The 22,506-nt window shown below is 33.9% G+C and overlaps 1 protein-coding gene across 1 annotated transcript; it reads right to left on the bottom strand.

Annotated features, from left to right (window-relative positions):
• Nucleotides 1–739: 739 nt before the first annotated feature.
• LOC121416768 lies at nucleotides 740–15,944 on the bottom strand. The gene is made up of 6 exons (XM_041610235.1): nucleotides 15,641–15,944; nucleotides 10,233–11,812; nucleotides 8,551–9,053; nucleotides 2,732–2,780; nucleotides 1,252–1,754; nucleotides 740–761 (listed from the first exon to the last, which is right to left on the bottom strand). The coding sequence occupies exons 1-6, from the start codon at nucleotides 15,942–15,944 to the stop codon at nucleotides 740–742; spliced, it is 2,961 nt and encodes a 986-aa protein (XP_041466169.1).
• Nucleotides 15,945–22,506: the final 6,562 nt, after the last annotated feature.

Below are 22,506 nucleotides of genomic sequence, written 5' to 3'. Positions count from 1 at the left end.
TGACACTAATTTTGTGGCAAATGACTCTTTGTGTCAGAATCTATGTACGAAAATCCAAATTCCATGAATATGGCGGCCATTTTGGACGCCATCTTTGATTTGAAACCCATGGGAAAATATTTTTGTTTTGGGAACATCATATTTCATTGACTAGACATCTTAAGGATAACAAAAATGTAGGTTAAAAAATATATCATTCGGGTGCATGAGAGCCCTATCTCTCTCCCCTACTAATCATTTTGGTATTATCCTGACACTAGAATAATTTGACATCACTAATTATACAATTGTGTCAATAATGTGGTATTGAAATGAAACAGTGACTTACATGATAAACACGCACGAGGAGCTTGTTGGATGAATTACCGCCAAGGCTTTTGAGGTGCAAATGCAGTCTGCCATTCCGATTCGGCTCACAATACCAGAGCCTATATTCATGAAAGAAAGTCATGGGTGTAATAAATCATAATACTATTGATTCGTAATATCATTGATTCGTCGTTTAATTTGCAAAATTATGGGGATGGCACTAAGAGCCATTTTTAAAGAAGTAAAAAAAAATACCGAGGGAGGGAGCACGATATCCTCGGGGTGACCTTCCGGTTGTCAGATCATTTTCATAAGATAAAAAAATAATGATATAATAATTTAATTGTCATGTATTTTATATCGTTCTGGAAATGTTTTTAAGCTTAATGAGTTTGAATCATTTTGATTAAGACAAGTACATATTAATATTTCATAAAGATGATGCAAATGAACTATTGAGAGAAAATGGTTGAAATATACAACAACTATATCGAGTATTACAGCTTTCTCATAAGTCTGAATTTGGAAATAATAAATGGTATTCATCTCTCATTTTAATTGTGGTTTAACAGTTTAAGTAGCAGTAATGTTAGCCCTGGTGATATTTAGTAACATAGGGACTTTTTGTAATACTACCGTGTTTGAAGACGTGTCATATCATTTTCACTGCTAACAGTGGATACATAGGATTAAGACAATCATAATCTGACTATATCAATGCGAGATTTTGTTTTCTCATTACATAAAAAATTATCATTGAATAGCCAATACAGACATTACACACTACTAGTACATGAATAGAATAACTGCTTTGGATTGACACCTTAATACAATAACATAAAAAATAGAGTTTAATATAAACACTGTTTGTGAATCAAACTACTGCTTTTGATTGATGTACGTTAGTTGTAATAACAAATAATGTTTAAAGCAAGAACATACCATACGTATTCCATCGTCTTCACATGTCTGCAGCATTCAATGAGATAAACGAAGTCATCCTCGTCTTTGCACTTCACCCGAGTCAGATATATCCGCTCAAGGTTCTTGGTATGTTCCTTGATGAGCAGACCCAGTCCTCTCATTGTGTCTCTAGATACACGACAGTACTCTGATGGGAGTGATGGCGGTGAGTAAAGGTTGATGCCTGTGAGCTTCCGTCCTCCAGTCCGACGAAGACCAGCAGTGGTATTGGCTATGTCTTCCTCTGCCTTGGTGATAGTGATATCGATATATACCAAAGCAGGGAGTGATGAGATCAACCCTTCATAGCATTGTGACGTCACTCTCTCAGTTGATAGCTTTGTGATGGATGGTAGCTCAGGAGGAGATGGCGGGAAACTGATAGATGAGTCTGAGATGGTGAGATGGTTCAGTGAGGTGAAGGAACTCAGACAGGACCACATTCTCGTAGTCATCTCAGGAGACAGTTGACAGTTGGTTATCTGAAGAAAAAATGAAAACAAATCTGTGTATATATTGAAAATATTATGTTAAATGAATTTATTTTCAAGCGTGATTATCATTCACTACTTAATGGGTGGATAGATGCTAAAGGTATTAACAAATTGAGTAGTATATATCGCTAGGTAGTAAAAAAGAATGAATGCTTCATAGATTTAATCTTTAGACGGAAAGCATAGTGTCCTTACTTCAAGATATGTTCTGCCCGTTCAGTCACATAATATATATTACTTTATTAATTTTACATTATGTTATTTGAAATTCCTAAAAATGTTGCACTACTGTATTCATGCTTTAATTTCCAGAAAAAAACCGCAAACACGATTTTTCTGGTAATTATAGTAAAATTCAGATTCCTATGTTTTGTAAGATTGGTATTTTTTGAGTAACGGATGGTTTATGTCTGTTTTGTTGTTTTAGCGGCTACTTAACGTTTGGCAATGAGCCCTATTGTAAACCAGCAGGAAGAAATGATTTTGAACTATTGCGAATTTATTTCAATTCAAATTAACCAGGGGAGCCCCTTCAGTTACGAGAATGCTTTGGTGCCCCCCCCCAAAAAAAAAATAATGATAATATTAATGATAATGATGATATAAGTAAATAAAAAGAATACATGAAACAAATATTGTACAATTTTATGTTGATTCCCTGACACAGTACACCTATCTCAAAGGGGGAAAAAGAACATATTACTGTGAAAAGGAAAAGTGGGGCTGTGGCATCATCAGCCCACCTAATGAATATTCATGATGATGTGCGTATAATTCTTTTCACAAAATATTAATAAGCTTTCAAATGCAATAACTTTGTTATTTATTATCCGATTTTGATGAAATTTTCAGCAATTTGCTCTGTGAATTACTCTATTAAATATTTTTAGCCAGGAACATCCCTTCTAATGGTAGGGCGAAGCTCACTAAACATATCAATGAACTTCAAATCATTAAATGCTCACCTGAACCCTAAACGCCGTTTCGAAGTTGAAAGACCAACCATCAAGAAATCTATATATTAGAGGGAAATGCAAATTTATTTTGATGAAGAAAAAAAAAACGTGTCGGCAGAATCATATCGATAGCCTTATAATCTATAAAGCGGTTTTGGTTTCAGTAACGAAATATTTTTGATCAGAAATCTCCAATGTCAATAGATTATCCTTTCAATAGACCTTTAACATGAATAATATCAAGGGGAAGTGGCCAGTTGGGGTCCTATTCATATAATTCGGTAAAATAATAAAATCCTGTGGTCAAATTCAATTCAGTTCAATTCAAATTTATTTATTTTATTTCCATCAAACAAAAACAAATTGTATACCGTATACATGTATAAACATAAGTATTTGTATCAGTTGCAAAGAAACAAAAATAATAATACATATGTTGTGAAAAAGAAAACACACAATTCGGGCAACACATTGGAGGTTTTAAATAAGTATACTTTTTTCAATAGAAATTTAAATTAAGATGCAAATGGAGGGACCCACTAAAAAGCAATGCTTGTACAATGTGGCCCCTCAAAAAATAGATAACAATAACAAAGTACAAATACAGATATATGTAATCAAATGAGAAAAAAAATGAAATAGAAATTATACTCACAAAACAAATACGAAGTTATCAAAAAATATAGTTTGCATATGACAAAACAACCCGTCCTAAAATATCCCCAGCCTTCCCAACCCCCCCCCCCCCCGAAAAAGAAAAGAAAAAGGGGAGAATGCCCTGAGAAGATGGATTGGTGCAGCTGAACGTAGGTACAACACATGCTATCGTGGACTCAAGCAAACTGGATTCAATGATGTGTATAAAAGGAGAAAAATATATAAAATGACCTGGAAAGAATGTAATGCACGGAAAATGTGATTGATGCCGAAAAAGAATTAGCGGTATAGGAAGGCGGATTAGCGGACAGGAGAGAAAGAGAAAATAGAGGAGAGGATAGACACAATAATGTACGAGGTTCGATACCGAGCACAACTGAGGACTTGTGTCAGATTTTTTTTTCAATAAAAAAAGATGATTAATTTATGTTTTAATTATAGTCTTTATTATGGAAGCTTAAAAGTGCCACCTAGATGTTGAGTTAATTATCTTGGGAAGTTGACATTGCGTGCGATAAGATCAGATGACGAGATCCCGGATCTCATCATGTCCACATCTTTCGGAAGAGATGATGAGATGACAAGATCCCGGATATCGTCATGTCAACATCTTTTAGAAGAGATGATGAGATGACAAGATTCCGGAATATCATCATGTTGACATCTTAAAAAGAGATGACCAGATGACTGATCTCGTCATGTTGACATCTTTTAGAAGAGATGACAATATCCTGGATCTCGTCATGTCGACATCTTTTAGAATAGATGACCAAATGACAAGATCCTGGATCTCGTCATGTTGATATCAGATGACAGATGACAAGATCTTCGATCCATGATTATGTCATCTGATCATCTCTTCTAAAAGATGTAGAAATGACGAGTTACGAGATCATGACATCTGATCATCTCCTCTAAAGGATGTCGACAAGTTGAGATCCGGGATCTCGTCATCTGGTCTTTTCGCTTGCAAGATATCGACTTCCCAAGATAATTATCTCAACATGTGGGTGGCACTTTTAAGCTTCCATACGGATCTCATCATGTCAACATCTTTAAGAAGAGCTGATGAGATGACAAGATCTCGGATCTCATCATGTTGACATCTTGTAGAAGAGATGATCAAATATCATGATCTCGTAACTCGTCATGTCTACATCTTTAAGAAGAGATGATTAGATGACATGATCATGGATCGAAGATCTTGTCATCTGACCATTTCTTCTAAAAGATGTTGACATGACGAGATCCGGGATCTTGTCATCTGATCATCTCTTCTAAGAGATGTCGACATGATGAGATCCAGGATCTTGTCATCTGATCATCCTTTCTAAAAGATGTCGACATAATGAGATCCAGGATCTCGTCAGCTGATCTTTTGCTATCAAGATGTCGACTTCCCAAGATAACTATCTCAACATCTCGGTGGCACTTTAAAGCTTCCATGCTTTATAGTAATATTGATGACTTGACAGAGATAATGAATTAGATTTAATTTCAGGTTACATTATAAGATTTTAATAGAGATAGTTTGAATTTAGTCTTAGAAGAGTTGAAAGATTTGGCAGTTTTTAAATCATTATGAAGTGAGTTCCATAATTTCAGTCCAAAATATATATATGTGTTCTGAGCCAGTAAAGTTTTTAAAAGTGGTAAATGGAATTCACCCAATCGCCTTGTTGGATAGTTATGAATGGATTGATTTTTTGAAACATTGAATTGAATACATTTGGGAGGTTGCTGTTGTTATAATTATACATAAACTGACCGATATTAAACAAATATAAGTCTCTAATTTTCAATATTTTATGTTAAAAAAATAATGGGTCAGTATGAGACAAATATGCTGTGTGACATATGATACGAAGAGACTTATTTGGTAATAGGAGTTATTTGTCTAAAAGTGTTTGATGTGTGTTGCCCTTACGCTAAAATTCCATAATTCAAGTAAGGCAATATAAGGGATGAATATAATGTAAGCAGGGACGATAATGGTAAATACAATTTAAGCTTGTTAATTATACCAATGTTGCGTGAAATAGTTTTACATATGTTATCTATGTGGAATTTCCATGAGAGCTTATAATCGATTGTTATTCCAAGAAGCTTAATATGGGATACATTTTCCAAGGGAGTTCCATCCAAAAAAATATCGACAGGAAGTGTATTAATAAAGTTGCTAAACAACATACATTTTGTTTTTTGAAGATTTATTGACAATTTATTTGCTCTTATCCATTGGGTGACATTTTTTAGTTCAGAGTTGAATATATTAGCAAGGTGAAGAGGATTTTTATGTGAAAAAAAATAAGTTAGAGTCGTCCGCAAAGAGAATGAAAGAAAGAACATCTGATGATCCACCAAAATTTTTAATATAAAGTATAAATAAAATCGGGCCTAAAAGACTACCCTGTGGAACTCTACAATTATTTTTTTTTTTCATTTGAGAATTGCATCCGTTTAAAAAAACATACTGCTTCCTATTCAAGAGGTAGCTCCTGAACCACTCCAAGGCCTTCCCACGCATTCCATAATGATGTAATTTATTTAGTAAAATATCATGATTAATGGTGTCGAAGGCCTTGGAGAAGTCCAGGAACAAACCAATTAAATGAGAAGATTTATCGATTGAATGTGCCGCTTTTTCAATGAAACTCAATAATGCATGTGTAGTGCTGTGCTTTTCCCTAAATCCAAATTGGGAATTTGAAAGTATATTATTTGATTTGAGAAAATTTATAGTTCTTTTATAAATAATCTTTTCTAGTATTTTCGACAATGTAGATAACAAAGAAATTGGGCGGTAATTATTAACATCTAATTTGGCACCCTTTTTAAACAGAGGAATGACTTTTGCTATTTCCATGCACTTGGGAACAATGCCGTTAAGAAGTGACAGATTGAATATATGAGTTAGGGGATCCGCAATTAAGAAGAAAATTATTGATGTCATCATGTCCTGTACTTTTTTTAGAACTGAAATCAGAAACAATATTAATTATCTCCTGATTATAAGTTGGGGCGAGAAAAATTGAACTAGAATTTGGTGGGCCTAAAAATTCAGAAAAGTGTTTTGTTGCGGGAGGAATATTACTTTTTTCCCCAATTGAGGAAAAGTGATTATTCAGGATATTACAAATTTGGCGAGAATCTTCGAAAATTACATCGCCAGATCTAATTTTCTGTAATATTAGATTTATTATTTGATATATTCATTGCTTGTTTTAAAACTTTCCATGTATTTTGCATATCACGCTTGAAAAGTTGTAACTTATTAGTAAAATATCTTTTCTTTTCTAAACGTATAATCTTTGTCAATGTATTTTTATATCAAGTATATTTAAGTTTGGATTGCTCAGAGCATTTCATTTTGTATTAATAATATAAGGTATTTTTTTCTATTTATCGAACGCAAGAGCGATTTAGAAATCCATGGAAGCTTCGGTGATGTTTTGTAGTTAGATGGCTTATCTCTACTGATTCAATCGTCAGGATAATGCAGTATAATACAAAATTCGCTTTACCTTGTAAGGTTCACGGTTTTCTTTCTTCTTGCTATACGTTATGTAAGCTAGTAGTATGGAAAATTATATATAATTTTCAATATTTGATAAAAGTGTAATAAAAATGACAAGAAAAAAGTAAGTGATGACACTAATTTAGTAGGTGTAATGAGAATGATCAGTAATTTACCATGATTTACTTTTACTGTTCACTCTTTAAAGGACAACAATTCAAATCAAGAAAAAGTTGATTTGAATAAAAATGTAAAAATCCAACAAGAATAACACTGAAAATTCCATCAAAATCGAATGTAAAATGAGAAAGCTATGACATTTTAAAGTTTCGCTTAATTTCACAAAACAGTTATATGCACATCCTTGCTTGTATAAAAATGAGAAGACTATGACGTCATCCACTCACTATTTCTTTTGTAATTTATTATATGAAATATGAAATTTTCTAATTTTCTCCTCATTGTCAAGTGATACAACGATTAATTCTTCCCTGAACATGTGGAATTAGCATTGTTTAATACAATATGGTTCAGTCAAGTTGGTCCTTATTGTCAAATCTATAAAAAATGAAATATTGCATAATTCAAACATTGAAAAACAAAAAGAAATAGTGAGTGATGGACATATAACTATTTCTTTTAATAAACGAAACTTTAAAATGTCATAACTTTTTTTATTTTACATGCGATTTTGATGAAATTTTCAGCACTATGCTAGCTTGATTTTCTCTATTTATTTATGTCAGCATTTTCCTGTGGTGGACTTGACCTTTAAGATAATCGTTAATTAGAAAATCGAGGACGCAGTTGTAGCTTTAAATGCAAATGATAATTGATTGAGAGTCGGAAAACAGGCAATTCTGAGAAAGACTCGCAACTTTCCATAAACTGTACATGTTGTATTGATAGAATTGTGGTGGATGTAAATTCGTCTAATCTTTGAAGCTGATTAAATTTAAATCTAGTCTCAAGTTTACTGAAAGGTTAAACCACCTCAAAAGTAATTCATATGAATCAATAGAGAAAAAAATCTGACAAGCATAATACTGAAAATTTCATCAAAATCGGATGTAAAAAAAAATGTTATGACATTTTAAAGTTTCGCTTATTCAAAAAAATAGTACTATGCAGAATTTATTCACATGGAAATGAAATCGATGATGTCTCGCACTCACTAATTATTTTTTTTTGTTATATTTTGTTTTTATTGAATTATAAAATGTTTCATTTTATTAAGACTGGACCATAAAATGTTTAAATATTCAATATGTTTAGGAAGAAATGGTGCTTTGTTTCACAGGAAAATGGGGGAGAAAATTATGATAGGCCTAAATCTCATATTTCATACATTAAAATACAAAGGAATTAGTGAGTGATGTCATCAGTTCCCTGGTTTGCATAACGTCCGGGATGTGCATATGAAACTGTTTTTGTTTTTGTTTCAAATGTCACAACTTTCTTATTTTACATCGGATTTTGATTTTGATAAGATTTTCAGCTCCATGCTTGTTGTATTCTCACCTTTCTATTCAAATCCACTTTTTGTTGGATAGACGTGTCCTTTACAAACGCAATCACACCCCTCCCCTAACACTAAGAAATGAGACGGGCAGAGTTTAAAGTAATTCTTATTGTCTAAGAAATAAAAACTCACTCTAGTTTAAGTTGAGCCAATGATGCCAAAAATGCAAACGAACCGAGGACTTCAATTTCAGAATGTCCAGTGCTGTCCAATATAAGCATGTTCTTATCAGTGCCCAGAAGATATTTGGTGAATAGCAGCCTCTGTCCTGTCTTTGTCTCACTCCGTGGCGGGAATGACAACAGAGTGTCGCGAATAATTATTCGTTCGAGCTTCTTTCCCCCTGTCCGACGAAGTGCAGATGTGATCTGGGCAATGTTCCCCTCTGCATCATCGATATATACCATGTCTGTCAAACAAGGGAGCGATGAAATAACACCATTCAAGCATTGTGACGTCACTTTCTTAACTGATAGGCTTGTGATGGATGGTAGCTTAGGAGGAGATGGAGGGAAATCCATAGATGAGTCTGATATGGTGAGATAATTTAGCATCGGAAATGATTTAAGACATGCCCATAGTCCATCTGTCACAGCGGTTGTCATGATAGACTCCTCGAATTGTAGACTACCAACCTATTCAGAGGAGAAAAAAAAAACATTGAAATAAGCAGCATAGGAAGGAAATGAAGAGCTCACTTGAAAAGGCGTTAGGTCCATTTTTCATCAATTTTGTTATCTGTTAGATGATCCCAAAGAAAAGTTGAAATTCCCACTAAAAAGTGATCTAAAATGGCAAAAAAAAATCGCCTTTTTTCAAAAGGGGTTAGGACAATATAGTTTTTGTTGCAAAAGGGGTTAGGTCCACACCATTTTTTTTTTTGAAAGAATGATTTAGAAATATCAAGACAGGTATAGACTTCTTTATACCAAATGGTATGTTCTCATGGTAGGGTATCATGAAAATTTAGTTTCACATAAGAATATGCCAATTTGGGAGAGTGGACCTGACCCCTTTTTACCATGTTTGTAAACAAACTATTCTGAATAGCTCATTTGTCAAAAGGGGTTAGGCCCATTGTTCATGAATTTTTATTGTTTTCTGTCTCAAAACCTCGAAACACCAAAAATTAGAAATTCACATGAAAACAAGAACAAAAGTGGGAAAGAAAAATCATATTTCAAATCAAATAGATTGGATTCATTTCAGTTTATAGCAAAAGGTCTAAGTCCACAATGATAATTTTTGAAAGAATATATAGAAAAATTTTAAGACAGGTATATTTCTTTAATACTTAATTTTATGTTCACATGATAGGCAAGTACATCATGACAATTTAGTTTCTCATAAGAGTAATGCAGTAGGTGAAAATAAAAAAGACTTGTTTTTGGAAAAAAGTAGACCTTACCTCTTTTGCAACTAAACCCTTAAAATACAAAGTGAATCCGTTTTATCTTTTGATGGTAACTGATAAGCATTAAGCATCGTATCATTTATTTATTATTCCTCATACATGTCACACGACTATGTCCTTCAATAACCAGAAAAGTGAGTAAAAAAAGACCTACAATTCCCGGCTTTTATTTTTTAAACTCTGATCTGTTAACTGTTTGATAATGTTGTTTGGTTCATCTATGTATTCATTTATTCTCCTTTATCTGTTATGCTACTGCTGGCTCGTTTGGTTTAATCTCAAATAATTACATCGCTTAGTACTGCGCTACAAAAGTAGGCATACATTGTATGATATATGAAGCATAACATCATGGACTATATGGGCTTATTTCTTTGGCAATCCTCTGGCATAAGTTCACCTTCTTTTTCAGCTCACGAGGAAGATTTCGCATCCCAACGACAGTGTACACTGTCGGTGACTTCAAGATTATACACCGTGACGTCACACACCTTCGTACCAATGATGACACATTCCCATCGTTGACCCCAGACTCTGATGAACAATCTAGGAGAATACGATATCGCTCACTCTCAGATAAATAACTATTTGTAAGGACGCTCTCCATTATTCTAATGCAAATATTTCTCTTTGTACCAGAAGCAAATCGAATAAGATTTTCATATTCTCCAATGCTTGTTTTTATATCTCGCAGTACCCGGTCTAACTTACTGATCTTCAACAGGAAAGGAAAGCTGTTTGTTTCATCAGCAAGATACTTTCCTGCTGCATGTTCTTGAGCAAGTTTGTGATAAAACTCAATAGTAGTTTTGGTAGTGGAAAATGCTTCGTGAAGTTGTGGAAGGCGTCTGGTTGAAACAACAGTCTTTGAGACAATTCCTAGGGCGCATGCCATATCAAGAATAGAGGGAACTCTATGAAAATCACAAGACGAGAAAACTAACTTCTTAGCATCATTGAGCAGACCAGTGAGAGCAATTTCTCCCAGTTTCAGTATAATTTGGTTTAGTTGTTTAAGAGTTTTTATCAAGCCAGGTGTCCGGGCATTTGCGTGGAGCATTAAGAATACGTTAACTTGATCGAGTAATGCTGTTTGAGTTGTAGTCTCACCGTTAAGTAGTTCTTCAGACCACAAGTGACAGACCATGAGGCAAAATAGCGGAGTTTTTACGATTTCATCAATAAGGGGTTGTTCATCGAGGTAAACTTTCAGACCATCCGCTTTCATAGGTTTCTGAACAGAAGTAAAGAACCTGTCAATGTAATCGCGTGCGTTCTCTAGCGAGAATCCTTCGATCTCCATCTTTGTGTACACCCTTGGTAGATCCCCTTGACTAAACATATCTTCTAGGTGAGGTCGTGTTGTTACAATAACTCGACATTGTGGAAACATTTCACTGCGGATAATTCTCATGATATTGCTTGACGAAGAGATACCAGCATACTCATCGAGCCCATCTAGTACAATATGACAGATTCCCTGATGCTGCCTAATGAAACCCTCTAGGCCCTCTGCCGTCAGATCGTCAACATCACTCAGGAGTTGTGATTTGATGGCTTCTCCGATTGATGTACTGTGACTTGTGTTTCGAAACTTGACTACAAACATAAGTGGCAAGTCTTCTAATCCTGACCCTTCCTCTCTGTGAACCCAGTCGTATGCCATCTTAGCGACAGCTGTCGTCTTTCCTCTTCCAGCCGGAGCCGAAATAAGGATTCGAGATGGAAACCTCCTGTTTACTTTTACTGAAAATATTTTTCCAACAGAGCCTTGAAGTATTTTTTTTTCTTTAATATCTCTTCCACGAACATCCTTCTTTACCATGGTAACAACGGTGTGCATATCTTCAAACTCTGCATAATCACCTTTGTCCCAAGGTTTCATTTGAATTTTGCAAAGCTCATTCAAATATTTGTCCTCCAATATTGTGCGACATTTTCGAACAGTCAGAGATTCCGAAATCTTCTTACTGTAGGTATCTGGAATGATATAAGAAAAAACTTGAGCAGAATGAGTTCAACTACGTGATATCCGCCCCTTTAAAATACATGTAAGACAAATATAGATGATTCGAGAATATAGACATCAAAGATATAATATATGATAAACTTGTGCGGGTTGTTTCTTCTATTTGATTTATTGCATGATAATACAAAGTTATCAAATATGAACAGCGAAAATTTGAATGATACAATCAAAGAGACAACTCTCCGAGAACGGAAAAGAAACTTTCTATTGAAACATGATGCAAAAATATTAACTCAGTAGTATATGTGAAAAAAAGTATCTTTGAGATGAGTAATATACACTCTGTATTAAACAGGTCATTATATTTTTAGGCCAAGAGCATTAGGCCAAAATAGGCTTAAGAAAGGAAACAAGTTGATTTTTTTCAGGATAGGTCCAGAAAAATGTCTAGAATAACATGATAAAAATCCCCATAAATCCTCCGTGGGGGTGTTCCGTAATCCCAGATGGCGTCCAAAATGGCCGCCATTCACAGATAATGGACATAACTCACTCATTATTCACACTAAACACCACATTTCGGTGCATATTTCATGGTTTAAAGAGGTAAAAGATCTAGTAAAAACAGGTTAGAGTGAAAATAAGCAGACTAGGGTACCTAAAAATCCAAGATGGCGTCCAAAATGGCTGCCAAAGCCTAAAAATCCACTATTCATCTATTACTTCCTTTAATATCTTTAATTTTGTTTCTAATGGTTTCAAACTTTCAATGGTCAAGTAATACATTGGGACAAGTAACAAGGACATTCAGTATTCAGGTATGTCCAAAATCCAAGATGGCTTCCAAAAATAGAGTCTAAAATTGCTGTTTTTACTTACAAATGGACATAGCTTATTCAATATCTGATATGATTTTGGTGTCTAAACCATGGTTTGAAAGGTCAAATAATACATTTGGACAAGTTAAAAGAAGCTTCGGTGGTCAGGTATGTCCAAAAATCCAAGATGGCTTCCAACATAGAGCCTTAATTGACTGCTGTTACAGATAAAATGTCATACCCTGTTAAAAGATCCACCAGAGAGATATGATTTTGCTGTCTAAACCGTGGTTTGAAAGGTCAAATAATGCATTTGGACAAGTTAAAAGGATATTCATTGGTCAGGTATGTCCAAAAATCCAAGATAACTTCCAAAAATAGAGCCTTAATAGACTGCTGTTACTGATAAATTGACATACGATGTTAAAAAATCCACCTGAGAGATATGATTTTGGTGTCTAAACCGTGGTTTGAAAGGTCAAATAATGCATTTGGACAAGTTAAAAGGATATTCATTGGTCAGGTATGTCAAAAAATTCAAGGTGGCTTCGAAAAAATGGAGTATGAATTGACCTCTCTTGCTGAAAAATTGACATACTTCATTAAAAAAAAAATCCACATGAGAGATATAATTGTGCTGTATAAACAATTGTGTTAAGTGTTGAATAATAATAAGCACAAGTAAAAAAGGACAGTCAGAGAGGTTCAGTATGTCTAAAAAATCGAAGACGGCTTCTAAAAATTGATTCTAAAATGGCTGCTGTTAACATACAAATTGACAAAGTTCATTTAATATCTGCATACATGTGGTCTAATTCAAAGGACAAACAGTGGTCAATTATGCCCAACATTGAATGGCTTGCAAAAATTGGGTATAAATGATTGGTTACTGTTATTTAACTCTCGCCTTTCAAACAGAGGGTCGTGGGTTCGAATCCTACCCATGGCGTGTTTTCGTTCAGCAAGAAATTTATCCACACTGTGCTGCACACGACCAAGGTGACGTAAATGGGTACCGGCAGGAAGTAATTCCTCAAAAAGCTGTGCGCACCAGAATCGGTAGACTAGTCTAGCTGGGGTGATACAGAAGCGCTTTGAGCACCTAGCAAGGTGGATACGTGCGCTATACAAATCCTATATTATTTATTATAATGCAGTTGTCCGGTTTTCCTAAAACTCCAAAATGGCTTACAAAATGGCGTGTAAATGACTTACTTAAAAAATTATCACTCATAAAATATCCTCATGTGAGGAATAATTGTGGTGTCTACGCTAAAATTCATTTGGAAAAAGTAGTCTTAACAATTTAGGAGTAGGTAATACATGTAGCGGGCATTATTGCTCAATTTAGGAACCAAATAGCACATATAGTGGAAAACTGAACATTCTTCCGATCGACTTGTACATATACTTATATAAATATATATTTGACATTTCAAACCATAGTGCAGAAACAAAATTTATTTCTTACATGTGAATATGGCGTATGACTATTTTTAAGCGATGAGAGTTAAATGCCATACTGGGAGCCATATTGGATTATGAAGCAAATTGACAATTGCATATCATCATAAGCTGTCCCAAAGTATTATTTGACACTTGAAACTAAAGTATAGAGACCCAAATATTATCTCTCAGGCGGAAATCAAATTAACTTTGTTATTTTATAGGAACCATCAGCCATTTTATACTCCATTTTTGGAAGCCCTCTTGGATTTTTGGACATAATTGACCACTGGCTGTCCTTGTAAGTTGTCCCAATGTTTTTATTTGACCCTTTGAACCATCATTTAGACACCAAAATCTTATCTCCCATACAGATATTAAAATGACCTATGTCAATTTTTCAGTTACAGCGGTCAATTAAGACTCCGTTTTTGGAAGCCATCTTGGATTTTTGGACATGCTTGACCATTGAATGTCCTTTTAACGTGTCCAAAATGTAGAATTTGACCATTAAAACCATGGTTTAGACACCAAAAATCATATATCTCAGGTAGATATCAAATGAACTATGTCCATTCGTAAGTAAAAACAACCAATTTAGCCTCCATTTTTGGAAACCATCTTGGATTTTTGGACATACTTGACCATTTAATGTCCTTGTAACTTGTTCCAATCTATTACTTGACCATCAAAACCATTAAATAGAATTAATTAGAAACAAAATTAAAGACATTAAAGGAAGTAACAGATGAATGGTGGATTTTTAGGCTTTGGCAGCCATTTTGGACGCCATCTTGGATTTTTAGGTACCCTAGTCTGCTTATTTTTTACTCTAACCTGTATCACTAGATCTTTTACCTCTTTAAACCAATAAATATGCACCGAAATGTGGTGTTTAGTGTGAATAATGTGAATAATGAGTGAGTCATTTTGGACGCCATCTTGGATTACGGAAAACCCCCACGGAGGATTTATGGGGACTTTTAGTATGTTATTCTAGACATTTTTCTGGACCTATCCTGAGAAAATCAGCTTGTTACCAGAAATTTCAATGTTTAACCTAATGCTCTTGGACTATTTGTGAAAGTATGTCAAAATCTTATCAAAAAATAATAAGAATGTTTGTGTTTTTTATGCTCTAGGGTCGCCTTTATCAGATGACAATGAAAAATGTAAATCATTGTCAAATTTCAAAAAAACATTTGATAATTTGATGCAACAAAACAAAGATAATAACAATAACCGTCAGTTCTTGTATATCGCATAACACATTATGAATAACGTCTCTATGCGCTTCCAAAGGACTTGAATATTATTACCCTGGCTGTAACTCAAGCAGCTTTTACGCGCTCGGCATTTCAAGGAATAAATTCCTGCCAAGTACCCATTCACCTCACCTGGGTTGAGTGCAGCACAATGTGGATAAATTCCTTGCTGAAGGAAACTACGCCATGATTGGGATTTGAACCCAAGACCCTCGGTTTCAAAGTCCGGAGACTAATCCACTGGGCCACAACGCTCCACATTATATGCTAATATATCACATGACCTGAGTCATATACTCACCTTGCATGCATTGGGTTGCTAATGTGTCATTGAGACAAGTTTCAGCAAGCATGATTAAATTAGAATCATTGAGAGCTTGCTTCAGCCTAGGATGTTGATTGGATGGCCTAATGGTCTGTCTCCAGTCAAACAGCATGTCACGTGTTCCCTTACACGTGACCCGTCCTTCTAGTCTGCTAGTTTTTAAGTATCTATTGATGGCGGCATGCTCGAGTCCGAGTGATCGTGCCAAGGCCTCCATCTGCTCATCAGTCTCGATTTGTTCAGCTAGCTTACAGAGAAGCTCATCGGGAATACCTTCATGGGTAGACATCTCTCTGGTAGGATAAATGAATTAATGAAAATCTGTCATTCATACACTAATAGATATATAATTAATCAGCAAGCAATTAATCAGCATGATATATAATAAATCAGCAAGCAATTTCATTCATTATTGAATATTCACATTTCGATCGTTTTGAGATGGATAATTCATAATCAAATATATTTGGCAGTACCAGACATTGTTTTTTATCCGTTCAAACAAACAATCGTAAAAGGGGGCGTTTTCATTACTCTTCAAACATACATTCCTATATTCTTAGGTATGGGAAAATAAAATGTATACAGGAAAGGAATAGGATATTCAAATGAAGGGTAATAAATGACAGTAAATAATCTATACCCTGCATGGCTAATCGTTATTTGTATGTCTTATCAGGTCTTCACCTCTATATTGGTTTATTTCGTTCATCTATAAATCATAAAAGTATGCAAAAACTATCGATTGAACGTGAGACCCTTGCTTGAACATAACGAAAAAAATCTCGTTAAACGGTTGAGCAGAGTGGGCAGTTCATCCAATTTACCAGTGCCAACTATTGGGTAATTTGCTTGAGGGAAACACGACCTGTAGGTTAACACTATATGACCTAAAATTATAACCAGGGCTTGAGATTGCTTTTGAAAACGCCCTCAGTTTTTTAATGAACGTGAAAAAAGAATGACCATATGTATGTGAATTTCCGTGTTGTCAGCCACACCATTTCTGTTGAAATCCTACCCCCTCCCAAACACCGTTTTATTCATGAAATAGAAAAAAAACTGTGAAGTACATAAGGAACATAAAATTTGATTTATTTCTTTATAATCCAAAATATAATAAGTTCTCCAATGGTAAATAGAAAATAAAAGGTAACTGAATAACATTACGATTACAATCATTCAATCCATCATGACCCCCTGTTACACCCACAAATGTAATAATCGCCCACAAATGTAATAACACTTTACCCACAAATGTAATAACGCCCACAAATGTAATAACACTTTACCCACAAATGTAATAATTTTTGATCGCCCACAAATGTAATAACGCCCACAAATGTAATAACACTTTACCCACAAATGTAATAATGACTTTACCCACAAATGTAATAAATTTGAAGTGATTTTTGGCGAATTCGTTCTAAACTAATATCCTATAGTAATGCGTTCAAAGAGCACAAAAGTTCAAAGTCTTTTTTCCAGACCCGATTAATGAAATATTACAGTACAAGTCCAAGTCTTTTTCCAGACCCGGTTTTTCAAAATTATAATATACGTCCAAAGTATTTTTTTCAGACCCGGTCGTTTCAAAAGTTATAATATACGTCGGTGAGGGGTAAAGACAACACTCTAAGCCCAAGCATTTTAAGTGGGTTTAATTTTGAAGATTGCTCTCAGCTGTCATTTTTTTTTTAATATTTCTTTATCTTTTAAATAACCGAATCCAGACGAAAGACTAAGCATAATCCTCGTGTTATTCCACAAGAATAAGAATATGAGTCTTTTGTTTTTAGGATTGTTTAAATCATTTTTAAATCACCGGGTCTGGAATAAAGACAACGCTCTAAACATGTGCTTTTCTACATGCATGGTCTTAATTTGGAGGATTGTTGGTTCTTAGATTCGTTGTTGGGGGTTGAGTTTTATTGATTTTTTTATTCCTGAAATAATTGTGTCTGGAGGAAAGTCGATCTTCGACAATCGGTCTTCATGTTGTTCCACAGTAATTAGATTATTGGGTATTCGTTTTAGAATATTTGTAAAAATTATTTTATTTTTCAAATAGTAACCAAGTCTGGAGAAAGGATGTCTGCTTTACCCACGCGTTAGTAGGGGTAGTAGTATTATCTAAAAAAAAAGACATATTTTTACTGGGTGAAACTTTGGAAATTTGGTCTTAGATTTGAAGTTTTTCAGTTACCTTTTTTAAAGGAAAGATCATGTTTTAAAACTCGTGTTATTCCACGAGAATAAGAATATAAGGTCTTATGTTAGAAGATTTTTTTCGTAACTGTTTTAGGTCTGGAATAAAGACAACACTCTAAACCTCTTTTAAAACAGGTTCTTAGGTTGAAGGTTTGTTTGGTCTTAGACTTTTTTTTAATTCGTACTATTAGCGGTTTTTTTTTTGAAGAAAAAAATGGTTGGGCTGAAAGACTACGCTATATCCAGCATTAATAAGATTATGGGGTCTTTATACTGTTTTTAAACTGTTATTCATAATGTTTAAATAACAGATAACCGGGTCTGGAGAAAAGACTACGCTTGATTCTCAATTTACTCTTAGTGCATATATTCACAATATGCACCGTATAAGTTGAAACAACAACAAAGACATTAATTCCACCAGTTTTAATTAACTGGGTCTGGAGAAAAGACTAAGCTCGATTCCCATTTTTCCCACATGAATATCATTATCGTATCTTAATTTGGACTTATATTATAAATTTTGAAATAACTGGGTCTGGAAAAAGACTTTGGATTTATATTATAATTTTTGAAACAGCCGGGTCTGGAAAAAAGACTTTGGACTTATATCATAATTTTTTAAACAACCGGGTCTGGAAAAAAAAAGACTTTGGACTTTTATTATATTTTTTTTAAACAACCGGGCCTGGAAAAAAGACTTTGGATTTATATTATAGTTTTGAAACAACCGGGTCTGGAAAAAAGACTTTGGACTTGTACTTTGATGTTTTATTAACCCGGTCTGAAAAAAAGACTTTGCACTTTTGTGCTATATGAACGCATTACTATAGGATTTTAGTTTAGAACGGATTCGCCAAAGATCCCTTCAAATTTATTACATTTGTGGGTAAAGTCATTATTACATTTGTGGGCGATCAAAAATTATTACATCTGTGGGCGATCAAAAATTATTACATTTGCGGGCGTTATTACATTTGAGGGTAAAGTGTTATTACATTTGTGGGCGTTATTACATTTGTGGGTACAACACCCCCCCCCAAAAAAAAACAACAAAAAAAACACATTTCCATTTCCCTGGGAATTGAGAATGCGGCGTATATAATTTACCACATATGGGCAGCACCCCTTTAAATCATGCTGACCCCTGTTACACCCACACATGTAATAATCGCCAACAAATGTAATAACGCCCACAAATGTAATAACACTTAACCCACAAATGTAATAATGCACTTTACCCACAAATGTAATAATTTGTGCTATATCAACCCATTACTATAGGATTTTAGTTTAGAACGGATTTGCAAAAAATCCCTTCAAATTTATAACATTTGTGGGTAAAGTCATTATTACATTTGTGGGCGATCAAAAAAGTGCGAAGTCTCTTTTCCTGACCCAGTTAATCAACAAATTACGATATAAGTCCAAAGTCCTTATTCCAAACCCGGTTGCTTCAATAATTATACTATAAATCCAAAGTCTATATTCCAGACCCAGTTGTTTAAAAAATAATAATATGAGCCTGAAGTCTATATTCCAGACCCGGTTGTTTAAAAAATTATAATATAAGTCCAAAGTGTTTTCCAGACACGGTTCTTTAAAATATAATATTAGTCCAAAGTCTTTTTTCATACCCGGTTGTTTAAAAAAATTTAATATTAGTCCAAAGTCTTTACTCCAGACCCGGTTGTTTAAAGAATTATGATATATTTCTAAGTCTTTATTCCAAACCCGGTTATTTAAAAAATAATAATACAAGTTCAAAGTCTTTTTTCCAGACCCGATTGTTTAAAAAATCATGATATAAATCCAAAGTTTTTTCCAGACCCGGTTGTTTAAAAATCATGATATAAATCCAAAGTCATTTTTCCAGACCCGGTTGTTTAAAGAATTATGATATAATTCCAAAGTCTTTTTTCCAGACCCTGCTATTTAAGATATTATAATATTAGTCCAAAGTCTTTACTCCAGACCCGGTTGTTTAAAGAATTATGATATAATTCTAAGTCTTTATTCCAGTCCCGGTTGTTTAGAAAATTGTTATATAAGTCCAAAGTCTTTTTTCCCGACCCGGTCGTTTCAAAAATTATAATATAAATCCGAAGTCTTTATTCCAAACCCGGTTATTTAAAAAATAATAACATAAGTCCAAAGTCTTTTTCCCGACCCGATTGTTTAAGAAATCATGATATAAATCCAAAGTTTTTTTCCAGACCCGGTTGTTTAAAAGTCATGATATAACTCCAAAGTCATTTTCCAGATCCGGTTATTTCAAAATTATAATTTTAGTCCAAACTAAGATATAATAATGATATTCTAGTGGAATAAAATGAGAAGCGAGCTTGTTCTTTTCTCCAGACACTACTATTAAAATGAGAATCAAGCATAGCCTTTGCTCCAGACCCAGTAACTAAAAGCTGAAACCTTATGGTAATGCATTTATATAGCATAAAAATTAGACATTTTTTTTCCAGACCCGGTTAATTAAAAAAATATATTATTCCAGACCTGGTTGTTTAAAAAAATCACAATATAAATGCAAAGTCTTTTTCCAGACCCGGTTATTTAAAAGTATAATAATTATAAAAGACAAACACCCACGATCCTATTTGTGTTTAATAACATGAAAATATAGCGTGGTCTTTCTGTCAGACCCAGTTATAAAAATCATTCAAAACACAACAATAACAACAACAAAACAAAGACCCTGCAACCCATCTTTAAAAAAATAATTTCTTGTATATTCCTTCCTTTTTTCTATGAAAAAAAGCACAAATAACAAAACATGAGAAAAAGATATCAGTAAACAATAGGGGGATTACTTCTCGAAAACGATAAAGTTGTTGATCGATAACCATTACATTCAATGATTTTATTTAGCAGTTATTCAACATTGACTATTTTTGCCACCCACTGTATGAGAAGTAGAGTAACAATTTTACTTAGTATTATTTTTATTACTTCTTTTTCACTATTATTCTTTCTTGTACATTCATTCCCTTTTTTCTATGAACAAAAACAAAACAAATCCTTTAAATACATATAAAACAAAAAACTGAGGAATAACATATCAGCACACAATATGGGATTTACTTCCTGAAAAACGATAAGGTTGTTGATTGACGATCTATGAGATATTAAATGAACAAAAATCATTCTAACAAGAGTGGATAACGTTTTAACAAGTTCTTCGGTACTTTAAATTTTCAGTGTACCAAGCACCATTTGTAATATATTCAGCATTGTTTTGATTAGTACAATTCCAATAATCTCAGTGGCCTATATATTTTCTGGGGTTACACTGACCCGTAAAGTAAAGAGAGGGAGAGGGAGAGAGAGAGGATTTATGCGATCAAGAAGTGATAAGATACATGTAGGAAAAACGATTTGAAATGACTGAAAGAGAGACAGGTAAAGAAAGAAGAGCCCCTTCCCACACCCGTACCAGAGTTACGGGGTTAGGCTGTCCCGTCGGTGGATTCAGGTCCATCAACATCTTGAGGTTTGATCTTTCAAGGCGCGGACAAGCGTCTTTAAATATGGTGTAGTCTTTGCTCTAGACCCGGTTATTTCAATATGAGAATTTATAATAGAAAAAAAGATATATCCTATCCACTGGTAGTAAACATTCGACCCCCGAATTTCATCCTTATTAATATTAACACAGACGCCACAATATAATTGATGTAGAATAACTTTGTTCGTATTTGGGGTTTTTAAGGCGCGTACCATTCAGATCTGAATATTTACACCTTTTATTTATTTGTTTTTGTGGTATGCGTTATCACAGGGTTTTTATAGTTTGGGAGCTGCTAATGTCTAAATTTTAAAGGGGTTCCAGGCTGAAAGTATTTATAGCTTAATATATAGAGTAGAATTCACTGAGCAAAATACCGAAAATTTCGTCAAAATCGGACAACAGGTAGCAAAGTTTAGTAATATTTAAAAAAAAACAGTCGTCATGAATATTCATTAGGTGGGCTGATGATGTCACGCATCCACTTATTCTTTTTTATTTTATTATAGGAAATTTATGAAATTTGGTTTATTCAATTTTTTTCCTCCAAGAACTACAAAATTAGATTGACAACTAATTTAGTGCATTAGATATGTATTGCTGCAACTTACTTCATCATAAGGGAGACATTTTATTCACAAAAGTATGAAATCGTGAAAAAATATGATTTGATGTAATTACTTAAGAAAACGGAAAGTGAAGATGTGAGATCATCAGCTCGCCTAATGAATATTCATGACAACTGTTAAACAAACTATTGCTAAACTGTAAACTTCAATAACTTTATTATTTGCTATCCGACTTTGATGAGATTTTCAGCGTTTTGCTCAGTGAGTTCTACTCTGTGTATTAAGTTATAGATATTTTCAGCCTGGACCACCCCTTTATGATTAATCTTTTGCTTAATTTGTATTTTTAAGAGAACTTGATGCGGGGTAAAAACAACTCTCTAAACCCAAGCATTTTAATTGGGTTTAATTTCAAAGATTGGTCTTAGCTTTGATTTTTTTTCAATATCTGTTTATCTTATATATAACTGGGTATAGACGAAGGTCTAAGCATAATACTCATGTTATTCAACGGGAATAAGAATCTTATGTCTTTAAGATTGTTTAGATTA

This window comes from Lytechinus variegatus, chromosome 6, assembly GCF_018143015.1.
Source record: "Lytechinus variegatus isolate NC3 chromosome 6, Lvar_3.0, whole genome shotgun sequence".
Taxonomy (NCBI): domain Eukaryota; kingdom Metazoa; phylum Echinodermata; class Echinoidea; order Temnopleuroida; family Toxopneustidae; genus Lytechinus; species Lytechinus variegatus.
The sequence above is the reverse complement of the archived record's forward strand: the minus strand, read 5'-3'. Positions and strand labels throughout refer to the sequence as shown.

Excerpts from the sequence above, each read along its gene's own strand:
- LOC121416768 (XM_041610235.1), bottom strand. The coding sequence starts at position 15,944 with ATGTCTACCCATGAAGGTATTCCCGATGAGCTTCTCTGTAAGCTAGCT. Across the intron at positions 2,781-8,550 it reads TTGGCTCAACTTAAACTAGA|ATTTCTTGATGGTTGGTCTT; the intron begins GTGAGTTTTTAT and ends TCTAATATATAG. Across the intron at positions 1,755-2,731 it reads AAACGGCGTTTAGGGTTCAG|ATAACCAACTGTCAACTGTC; the intron begins GTGAGCATTTAA and ends TTTTTTCTTCAG.